The 12430-nt window shown below is 32.7% G+C and overlaps 1 protein-coding gene across 1 annotated transcript; it reads right to left on the bottom strand.

The window, feature by feature from the left end:
• Positions 1-446: 446 nt before the first annotated feature.
• LOC127704705 (uncharacterized) lies at positions 447-10256 on the bottom strand. Its single transcript, XM_052208840.1, has 6 exons — positions 10086-10256; positions 8489-8602; positions 6724-6783; positions 6217-6484; positions 3184-3365; positions 447-2352 (listed from the first exon to the last, which is right to left on the bottom strand). Exons 1-6 carry the CDS (start codon positions 10213-10215, stop codon positions 1799-1801), a joined length of 1308 nt encoding a protein of 435 aa, XP_052064800.1. The 5' UTR covers positions 10216-10256; the 3' UTR covers positions 447-1798.
• Positions 10257-12430: the final 2174 nt, after the last annotated feature.

Raw genomic sequence — 12430 nt, forward strand, 5'->3', positions numbered from 1 at the left:
GCGCCTGCATACGGACTATATATCTCCCAGTTGATGCGATATTCCAGGGCATGTATTTCCTTTCATGATTTTCTTGATAGAGGGTTGCTGCCCACAAGGAAGCTATTAAACCAAGAGTTCCAAGTGGTGAAGTTGAAATCATACATTCGTAAATTTTAAGAACGCCATCACGAGTTGGTTGACCGTCATGGAATATCCGTTTCACAGATGACAGCGGATATGTTCTAAATGTCGTAACTACAATCCCGTCCTCTTTTCCCCGAATGCAACCTACCGAATTATACTTATTACCGGGTTTGTACTAATATGAGCAACACGACGGGTGTCACATGTGGAGCAGGATCTGCTTACCCTTCCGGAGCACCTGAGAACACCCCCAGTTTTTGATGGGGTTCGTGTTGCTCAGGCTTTAGTTTTCTATGTTGAGTTTTGTGTATTATGGTTTGTCTGTTGGTCTTTTTCTTTTTAGCCATGGGGTGGTCAATTTATTTTCGACTTGTGAGTTTGAATGTTCCTTTGGTATCTTTCGCCTCTCTTTCACTCGGAAAACCAACTAACACCAACGAAACTTACCAAGGATGAAATCTTGGATAATCATTGGTCTGTTCTATGTTCCTTACGCCTCTCATACAAGTGAGAGGTTTAGCGCTATAAAACCAGGTTCAATCCACCATTTTCTACATAAGAAAATGCCTGTACCAAGTCAGGAATATGACAGTTGTTGTCCATTCGTTTGATGTATTTGTGCTTTTGATTTTGCCATATGATTAGGGACATTCCGTTTTGGATTTTCCTCGGAGTTCAGTATTTTTTTTATTTAACTTTTTACATATCAATTGATAAATTACACAGGTGCATTTCCATACTCTACAGACTTCGTTAATAGGTGTTTGCTCCTTACTCCAAAAACTACTATAGAGCTGTGAGAAACAGCGACTGAATTCAACACTACATAGGTTTTGCTGTCACCATCACGAACTGGTCCACCTATTATATATGTCTATGTGTCATCTCATAACTGACATGTTTTTGCAGTCTTTGATTTTTAGATACTAGTACCAGGATATTCGTTTAATCTGTAATTTTTCCGATTGTGTCCTATTGTTGGTTGTGACACAGCATGACAGGAGTCACAAGTGGAGCAGGATCTGCTTACACTTCGACAAACTTTTCTGATAATCCATTTTGATTTGGTGACACGAGATAACTTTACTCTTCGGACGCCCGGGATTAAACATGTGTAAAACTCGTAAACGTCATATTCTACTCTTGTTACCGTATCGAACATGCGACTACGAGATCAGAATCAAAATTTATCATGTTGCCTATTCATTAATATTGGTCAATTTGGAATTTCAAAGGCAGAAAAAAAATGTTGTTGTTATCAGTTGTTAACAGTTGTTATCCTTTCGTTTGATGTGTTTGAGCTTTTGAATTTGCCACTTGATAAGGGACTTTCCGTTTAGAATTTTCCTCGGAGTTCGGCATTTTTGTAATTTTACTTTTACAAACCTTTGGACACACCATAATTCCTCATTGTATAGAAAAATACATTTATTCAACAACACGTAAGTTCAAAAATGACAGATTATAAAAGGAACCACATCATAAAGCTATATATTGTCAATGATATTTGTTCATTTCATTGTCATAAATATGAACCCTAGCTACCTGCAATAAAAGACTTCTGCCGAACAAATTGTCATATAAATGTTTCTAGACGAAGTCATTGATTTAAATGTATATTTGAATTTCGGAAGATCATTTTTATTTTGTGCGGACACCATATGATAAATTATTATTTTCCTGGAGGTTTTAATATATTATGAACTCTGGTTGTGTTCTCATCAAAGAAATCATTATATGCTAAAAAGGCAACAAAATCCTCAAGAAAACTTGCCATTGTCAAAGGATTCAGGAAATGTCTAATAAATAACCGCTTGCAATGGAGTTCGTCCATATTTGTAAGTATCATCCAGAACTTGGTAAAATCTTCTTCCACAATTGGAAGATTCTTTTTCCGGAAGTCAGGAGTTGTAAAAAAGTTAAAAAACCCAGTGATAACAGGGCGAATTTTTTTCTCCATATCCGCAGGATTATAAATTCCTTCAAGATAATTTATATAGCCGTCGATAGAAATATCTTTGTTGACTCCCCTTTTGAATATATGATCGTTCCACCATTTTTTCTGTTTTTCTGCATCTAGAGCTGTCGTTCTATCCCCAATTGCTCGTCGAAGAGCGTCTAGTCTGGCGTTGGTCTTCTCCATGTCACCTGTACTGATAATGCCATCTTGGTCGGCATCAAGAAGACTGGCCCACTGACGCCATTTATGTCGTACAAACCAAACTTCTGTGATACAAAAATAATTATTCATAATTGATAAATGGAAAATTTCTGTTATTGTAGATGAAGGAAGTAGACAATTCGAAGTAATAAAATAGTATAGCAATAATAATGATAAACTTCAAACCGTGCAACTTATAGTACTGATTACGTGAAAGTAGTCATTAGACAATAATCTGAAATTATATAAAATGAAAGAAATGGTTACCTTTAGCTAACATCCCGAAAGAAAATTTAAATAATATAAAAACTTAAATAAAAGCACAGTAAATCTACAAAGCTTATAACTTAGTGCACCTGCAACGCGATTTGTCTGACGTAAGATTCAAGTGGTAAAACGTTCATGATTACGTACATTGAACATAAATCAAGTTTTCTGATGCTCAACATTGCTATATGTAAAACAAAACCATGTTGTATACTTCTTGTGGGATATGTAAAACAAAAATTTGATATTGAATAAAATTAATCAGAAAATACATGGGTTCAGCAGGTCTTAGTTACTGCGACATATATCATATGCATGATACATTGACGCTTAAAAAGAAAGAGAAAAAAAGGGAAGAAAACCAGTACATATCAACACAAGGCCTTGTTCAAATCTGTGATAATAACCTGCTTAAATTGTAAATCAATACAAACAAATTCATCCATACTCTATGCGTTTAATTAATCAGACAACCTTTATATTTCTGGAATTATTTGTGCAAGATCAGATATTATACAAATAACTTAATTTTGTACTTATTTGTTGTTTCTGACATTCACATTCATGTCATCTACGACTTTCTCTCGGAATATATCTCTCCAACGAGTGTTAGAGAAATAATTACTTACTTCCTTTTGGAATGACTATAAAGATGGCGATTAAAATGTAAGCAGCATATGTCACAACTACGACCAACTGTGCAATCTTGGCATTGTGATAAAAGCTATAGAATTCGGAATCACAGTTGAATGTATAATTCTTAGAGACATCATATTTATAAAATGGGATAACTTTTGATGCTCCCGGAATAGAAAATATAAACAAATAATCAATACTAGTACAAACAATTTTCCACTATTAATTTATCTATGATATTATCTTGTATTTTTTCACACATATACATAAACACAAAGAGAAAAATTCGATCAACTTCCAGAACTAATATGCGTACATATTGAATGTCAACTATTTCAATTCGATAAAAGTGGTATGGAAAATTTTGGCATGCTGAACATATTTGTCCGGCAATTGATAACCAGTCATTATTTTCGAAAACTTTATACTTCTATTTAGGTAAACTGAGCATTTTATTTATGAGATCGTTCTTCTGTAAATGATTTTAAGTGCTTAATACCAATGTCGTGGAACTAATTTAATTTTAATATAATCAGATGTTTGCAAATTGACAAATACTTGTGACATCCATTTACTGCCCCTTGATCTTAAGTGATGCATTATAAGAGTCGGAAATCGTTTAATTTTATGTATGATTTTATCTCAATGAAGTTTTTTAAGAATAGTGCCGTAATTTTTGCAATAGTCGGTCAACCGCAAAATGGAATATCCCCCTTACTATAGGATCAAGGGAGTTATTAACTGATATGATAGTGCCAATAAGAACGTTTTTTTTTTAAATCATCATATGATGTTATATTTTTTTGTTCAAAGCTTTTGATTATGTTTCAAAAGTTTTTAGGAAAATAATGACTAGCCATCTTTTCAAAGTTACCGATTCTGGCCTTCATGTAAACCATTTTATACCTATATTAAGCTATACCAGATGAAACCTAATCTACAGAATGGATTTCAAGAAATGTGCTTTACATAAGTTTCCAAATGTTTTCTTTTTATTTGCGTTATGTTTAACATCTTAACTAAATAACACGTTTCTTAACTGATGTGTAAAGATTTTGCAGATTCCATGCGTTGTGTTCTGGAACACAGTGCATTTGAAAGCGAATGCAGATCAAAATAGATCTTAAATCATCAGTTATATTCCACATAACTGAACGAAACTGATATATAAGGGACGATATACCGATGGGAAATTTAAAATCATGATCAAAACAAAATACGACATTCCACAAAACACTACACAGAAAATCACAGAATTAGCAACACCAACCACAAAACACTACACAGAAAATCACAGAATTAGCAACACCAACTACAAAACACTACACAGAAAATTACAGAATTAGCAACACCAACCACAAAACACTACACAGAATTTCACAGAATTAGAAACACCAACCACAAAACACTACACAGAATTTCACAGAATTAGCAACACCAACCACAAAGCACTACACAGAAAATCACAGAATTAGCAACACCAACCACAAAACACTACACAGAAAATCACAGAATTAGCAACACCAACCACAAAACACTACACAGAAAATCACAGAATTAGCAACACCAACCACCAAAGACACCGTGGCTTACTCACTCCAGACGAGTAAACTATTTTGTTCTACTAGCCACCACGTCATGTTAATTCCGATGAGTAAAAATTAGGTGATAAGTTGTATTCGAGGAAATACTGACTGGATTGGGGTTATGAAACGTGAAGCGAAAACGTGGTAATCGGTGACAGATATTCAATAATCAAATCATGACGATTACCTGAAAACTCATAAAAAGAGTTGACTTTCAACTTTACCAGTAGAAATTGGTTCAAGGCTTCCATGCGAACAGCAAACCTCTACTAAGGAAATCTCCATAGAAAATGCAAGCCCTGGAATATCGTATAAAACGTATTGGAACGGAATATACATCCAGGTGTTGTCTTTATATACTAGGCACTTGGACTTTTTAACCAAAGCATTAGTTATGATACAATCAGAATGCAGTCTCGGCTTACAGGGTTTACTTTAAAGGTTCATTAACCTTTGATATGATGGCTGTTAGGTGTATGTGACTCTTTATGAGTCCCTTATGGTCTGGAACTATAAGTAACGGAATAGAATGATCAATGAGGTATGCTTGTTCTACACTGTGTATGTAGAATTGATGGATTGAAAAATTATATTTAGATTGAGACATTAAAAAATATGTATGGAATGTTTGAAACGACAAGCATTTATGTATTACAATTAATCTGGGGAAAGAAAACTGTTGTCAGTGGAAAAGAGTTAAACAGCTCGTTGATTCCCATTTCTCAAGAACTATGTTGATGTATAATCTGACTTAGTCCTATAAGCTGTACTCGAAGTAATTATTTTACTGTAAAGTTATAACTTATTGTGCATGCTACAATTTTTATTGTTTGATAGGATTTTCAAATTTTTAAGTAGACATTTAAGGATTAAAAAACTGTTGTAAAAAAGCAATTAACATTATGTTAATTCTAACAATGAGTTACATTTAATCTTTTGTAGAGGTTGAGCATTTTATCCTGGAATCGTATTTAAACAAATTGGTGTATTTATTTTTTTCACTATTTTCATATGAAAGTTAATTATTTTGGAATTGGCACCAGTAAAGCCCTTTTTTCCAGAAGACATTTATTTGCCCCCTATCTCTTAACCCTGTGGTCTGTGTTTAAACTAATCAGTTTCAGCAAAAAGTGTGTCAACAGATAATGATAACGAAAAAATGTTACACATATTCAAATTAAGCAATATTGTCAATTCCTTGACTAATACCGTCGAAACGGGGAGGAAACTTAACAGTATCGTAACGTTTCAAGATGAAACACTTTTAAATTTGACTTCAAATTATGAAAATTAATTTCACCGACATGAGTATACAAAAAGTTGTATGACGTAGTATTTGTTGTATGTAAATGTTATCATGGGCATAGTTCAAGATCAGTACATTTTGCCGTCAAAGTCGATACTAGTATCAAAAGTTGTGCAACATACATACCTATACTACACAAAACAAAACTTGCGATGGAAAGACAAAACCAAATACAAAAGAGGTTGCCCCCACATTTCTTTCTCCCCTCCAAATCAGCCCTTTTGATTCGTTGTTTCCGCTTTGTATCACAAATACCAAGTAATCTACATCCAAAGACAAAGAGAACATAAGCACACAATACTCCGCCCTCTGCTTTCATGAATGATGGAAGGTCTATTTCTTCAACCTTCTTTCCTTTTCCATCGTAGTGTATTCGAGAACAATTGCCATCATATTTCAAACCTTAAATAATAAATCAAAACTGATTATTATATACATGTAATATTATAACTATATAACGCATGCCATAATTAGTTGTCTGTAATTCAGTTATTCGACAAATGGACACCTAAACATTTTAACGCAAGTACTGAGAACGTATTGTGTCTAATCAAGTATAAATAGAAATTAGCGAAATATCTAACCAAAAGGTAATTTAATTCACATTTCTTAAAGTACATATCAATTTAAGACTGACTTACCGAAAACAATATAAGTTATTGCAAAGACGAGAGCACCAAACCAAATAATTTGTTGCAGAACTGAAAAAAAATAACATTGCTATTAAATTATCATTATAAGAAAATTGTGTACATCTAGTATATCACTCTTGTACAGATATACAAATTTGTGAAAACGGATTGCCTATTTCCACATGTAAGCACATTTTGAAATTAATGTATTCCACAGATCGAAGACCTTCAGTTTTGGTGAAGGTCCATTGATAAACATTGCCATTAAATATGCCAAGTTTTCTTTGCCTTTTATAATCTGAAATCTGTTGACATTACCCCACGCTAGTGTTTTCCATGAAAAATTGTATTTTTTGTTTTACATTTATACCGGTGCCATCTTCAGATATACTGCAATTTTGAATGAAAAACATCAATGAAAGCGTTGTTCCTTTGCCTTTTGTTTTTCTCAGGTGCGTTTTATTTTGTATCAGGATTTAATACACCTTCTTTCCAATTTTCTTTAAAAAATGTGTCAACCTAGCTAGTTTTCAGGGCATTACTAAGGAAATTTAGAAAAGAAATAAAGAAATACATCAGTCTTAGAATAATAACCTTGATAACTTGCAAATAAAAAGTTGATTGCAACTTTCAAACTGTAAACAAACGTATTGGGTAGCAGAGAAAGAGGGAAGTCCCCAGGACTCATTTTGCCATCAAAATAGGTGGTCGATTAGGTTCTATGCAAAAACATGTTTTGCTGAAATATCTTGAGAGTTGAAGATTCCTCTGTTAAATAAGTTTAAATATTTTATTTGTTGCAGTTTTTGTACAATTCAAAGATGCTTCATACATAAAATACAAAATTCGAACTAATGTGTCGTTAAAAAGAACATCTAGTATGTCTGATCACTTTTGTTTGTAAGACGATATTAAGACCTGCATTGGGCCTACATTTGAACAACCATCCACAAACACAAACTTCATATTTGTGAAAATTTAAGAAAAAAATAAAAAAATATACATGATATAAAGATAAAAAATAAAAAGTTGGATGCTATAAAGTGGTTTATTATTAATGCACGAGACGCTCCCTGTCTACTCACACGGTCTCGCTCCTTTTATATGTAATATGTTCTAACTGTCGTAACAACAATCCCGTCCCCTTTTCCACGGGTTTGTACTAACATGAGCAGCACGGCGGGTTCCACATGTGGAGCAGGATCTCCTCACCCTTCCAGAGCACCTGTGATCACCCCCAGCTTGTGGTGGGGTTCGTGTTGCTCATTCTTTGGTTTTCTGTGTTGTGTTTTGTGTACTGTTGTTCGTCTTTTTCTTTTTTAGCCATGGCGTTGTCAGTTTATTTTTGACTTATGAGTTTGAATGTTCCTTTGGTATCATTCGCCTCGTTTTAAATATTCCTTAAAGGTTTTATATAGAAACAATACTTTACTCCATTTATTAGATGGAAATATAGAAATCTGCAGTTTGGGATTTGAATATAGAATAACAAAAATATACGCTGGCCGCTACATTCACATTTCATATTTTAATCTACGAACACAGAAAGTGCCGATAAAACATCCAGCCTTGAAATTTACATTTCGTTTCGATACTGATTCCACAGAAAGTTTGTTCCGTTTTAAATTTTCATTAATAATCAAATGATTTATCTAAATGATGGCTTCCAATATCAGAACAAATTTTGAGCATTTGGTATTCATAGGAAAATGAAAAGTCTTTAAGTACATCACTGAATTCCTTTAAGTTATTTAGCTTAAATACATATACTTACTTGACATTTCAAACCATTCATGGACCTTTTCCCACAAGTTCCTGTCATCGTGTCGTACATTTGTCTTTGGAGGTTCCTGATTGACAAGAATTGAATCGTATGCTGGGGGAGGACCTGAAACCGAAAAAAGAAGACAGATCTTTACCATAATGGCAAAGATATTGAGTGTAACTTGAATTATTTGAGGTCGAAAACAAATTCATATCAGCACTGAACAAATGTGGTAATTTTTAACTTAGGGTTAAGGACGAGTAAATGGGGTATGTCATAGATTTTGGTGAAGTTTCGCATATCACTTTGGCACGTTGAAATTAAACTGAAAATCCAAAAAAATTTTCAACAATCTGTTGTGCTTTTTAATATATGATCAAATAAAAATCCTTAATATAGGTTAACTTTTTTCAAAGAATGTATGTAAAATCTGTCATAAATGTTCTCAAAGAACCATTTACTTATTTAACGTGTTTTTTATATAAATATTCATCTATTTTGAAAGGAATTCATTCTATAATATTAACGAAAATGAGAGACATATGCATATTTTGTTTGATTTTTAGTTTAACTTAAAACATCAAAATCTTATAAATATCCGTAACATGACACATTAACTGCAACTCGACCATAAGCTTATCATGGTTTTCTATTACTATAACGATTGATAATATATTCCAGTTTGATACAGACGATGTCGATAAATCTTTAAGTACATGTAGTAGAAAGCGTATTACTTTTCTCCGTGTAAATATTAAAGTATGAATTTGAAGATTTCACGAAAACGTACAAATGGTTCATATTTTGACATTGTGGTAGTCTATGCAGAAAAATAGATTAAGAGAAAAAAAATATGCACCGTCATACCATTGCGTAATTAAACAAGAAATATGTCAGGAGTAACAGAATGATTTATTTTTCCTCTACGGAAAAGAAGGTAACAAGTTCAACTAGTCCGACTACTGTGGGTTCATAACTATTCATAGGATACCTATATTAGTGGATTTCATGGGTTTAGGTGAACCACGAATTTTAGTGTTCAACAAAGTACACATTTTCTATAGGCTTGTATGCACACTTAGGCAATGGCAAAACAACGGAGTCAAATACCCAAGAAAATACAATTTTTCCTCAATCAACGAAGAAAAATTAATCCACAATATTTAGGGTAACGTAACGTATCCTTTAAAATGATGATCGTATATTGTGTATGAAACTATGTATACGTTCGAGCAAGTGCATTAATTATATATTTAAATTATGAAAACCATATGCTCTTGAAAGATGCGAAACAAAGAAAAAAATCTATGCGTTGGCATTTAAACCGACTATTCCAATTCACCAAAAACGTATTAAATACGCCAATTTATTAATCAGTCGAATGCTTTGCCCCCATGGGAGGAACGATATTTCCGTTGGCATGATTCCTCTTCCACATACCATGCATCCTTTTAACATTCATTTGATAGTTATGTGCATGAATCGGAGACTCTTAAAGACAATTTCTAACATAGTTATTCAGGAAATACCAATGAAAGAAAAAAAGATTCTATTTTATTTTTGGCCATGATAGGATCAGTATGTTTCACAATAGATAACAACTTACCTATATCTGCTATGTGCGCTGGTGTCAATATATTCGAAGCTCCAGTATATATTGCAGGGTTGGTGTCAACATCAGAGGGTTCTGGCTCTGAATATGCCGGAGGTGATACTTGATTAAGATTCTTCTCCATGATTTTAACACTTCTAATATCATCATACACAGTCTTTTCAATAAAGATTCGTTTGTTACAAACTTTCACTATACCATTTCATTAACGGATCTACATGTACATTACCCGGATTGTGAATAAACCTATTACATATTTATGTCAATAAATGTGTTTTAATAATAAAGATACAAACGTGACGGATGTTCTTAGCACATGTATTAGCTGGTCATAAACTGTAATTAAGTGGACAACAATATAACTTATGACTGGCTTCTCATAGCGCCTTTGAAACTTAGATGGCGTACAAATTTATAGGTGATATTCGAAACGTATATGAGCATGTTATTTGTATGAAATTGTAGAATATATATACACATATTACTATTTTCGATTGTTGGATGTAATATTTTCTACAACCGTTCTAGATGAATGGAGAAATAAGTAAAAATGCACGACAAAGAACGAATAGAGTGAACCTTGCCGTGAATTTGTTCAATTTCTTATTAAATTACTTACATTGAATGGAAGTAAACGCACAAAAAGAAAGATTTTTACTAACAGAATCTTCGGCAAAAACGATTTTTTATTCAAAATCATAAGATTAAAACAAACAAATAAATGTACTTTCTGCAATGAACCTACTGAAGATATTGAGCACATATTTCAGATATGCCATACATATCATTTATAACCAAAAACAAATAATTATTCCATTATGGATGGATATCAAATTATTTAAAAAACTAGGAAAAACGGGAAATAATAAGATAAAAAAAACTTAATAATACTCTTGAATTTATTTATTAATTCATAGAACAAACCTTTGTAAAAATAGAGTAAATTATACAGGATTCAACAATTATCCAAGAAAATTATTAATGCTAGATATTATTTTGTTTTAAGAGTAACCCTCTTGACTTGGCCAATATCTGCAATGACACCTGCCTTCAAATACCGGAATATACACGGATGCTCTCAAATTATATTACTAATTAGTGTAATGGGGGTTTGAGTCATTTTTACCCAAAGGTAATTTTGTTTGAATAGAGGGAAAGAGTAATTCGCTGATGCGCAAACTGGTTTTTTTTCAGTGTGTTATAAATATTCGTACGTTAGAAACCTAAAATATATGTTTTTTTCTGATCAGATTATGCATCATCATCAACATTCTGATCATGAAAATTACATAATCCCCATTTCAGGTTAAATGAACCTTTTCTTATTGATTTTAATGGTGTTTAGATGATATTGTTGTACACGCCAGTTATTATTATTGTTTTAAGGAGTAGTGCTCATTACATATAACTTTGTAGGATGTGATAAATATTTTTATTTAAATGATGGCTAATTACTATAATTATATCTAACCCTTTTGGAGTTCAGACCATTTTATTTTTTACTAAAACTACATTGTGTCTTCCTGTTCGCATTGGTTATAAAGTAATTGTTAAAGTCGGTCAGTATGAAAGCACGATGGAAATCATTTTGAAAATTCAATCAGCATGCATTTGATTCATAAACCTTTCATTTCAATCTATCTTTCCAACTGGTTGAATACATTTTTGGCAATAACAATATTTAAAGTTCAATTGCAACTTAAAAGGGCTTTTTGCTGTCAAATTCATGTTCACCGATTTGACTCAAATTCTCATAATTTATTAAATACTAAAACGTCTATCCAAATTACAAAAAGTCCTAAAGAAACAATTTACAATACATGGACTTGTTATAATGTATCAACATTTCGTTTGTATTTAGGACTAGATGACATATACATCGAGATGATTTCCGAAAAATTCTGTAGGTCATATGACCTGATGTACGCATAAATATAAAAGCAGAGTCAATCACAGTCTATCATGACGATTTTTCTAGGTCTGTTGGATTTCAAGTCATAGATTAAAAAAATATGTAAATCATCGGTTCACCTGTATTAGAATGCTTTTTAGTGTTCTTGAGTCTACGAAAGGGTTTTCCGGTGACTGCTTTGCATCACCTTTCTACGTTGACATTCTTTTCTTTTTAACAACCAAATATGATTAACAGTTTTATTGACACAAATGGACGACATTAAATTAGAGTCTATGACAAATGTGATGATTCCAAATTTCCAATTTTCAACTCATCAGTAATACACCCTCTGCTCCATCGCATGGCGTTTACATACCTCAATTAATGCAGTACGCTCATGCATCACACTATACTAGACTTCATTAACCCTATTGTCCCTTACACA

Source organism: Mytilus californianus, unplaced genomic scaffold, assembly GCF_021869535.1.
Source record: "Mytilus californianus isolate M0D057914Y unplaced genomic scaffold, xbMytCali1.0.p SCAF_6, whole genome shotgun sequence".
NCBI lineage: Eukaryota > Metazoa > Mollusca > Bivalvia > Mytilida > Mytilidae > Mytilus > Mytilus californianus.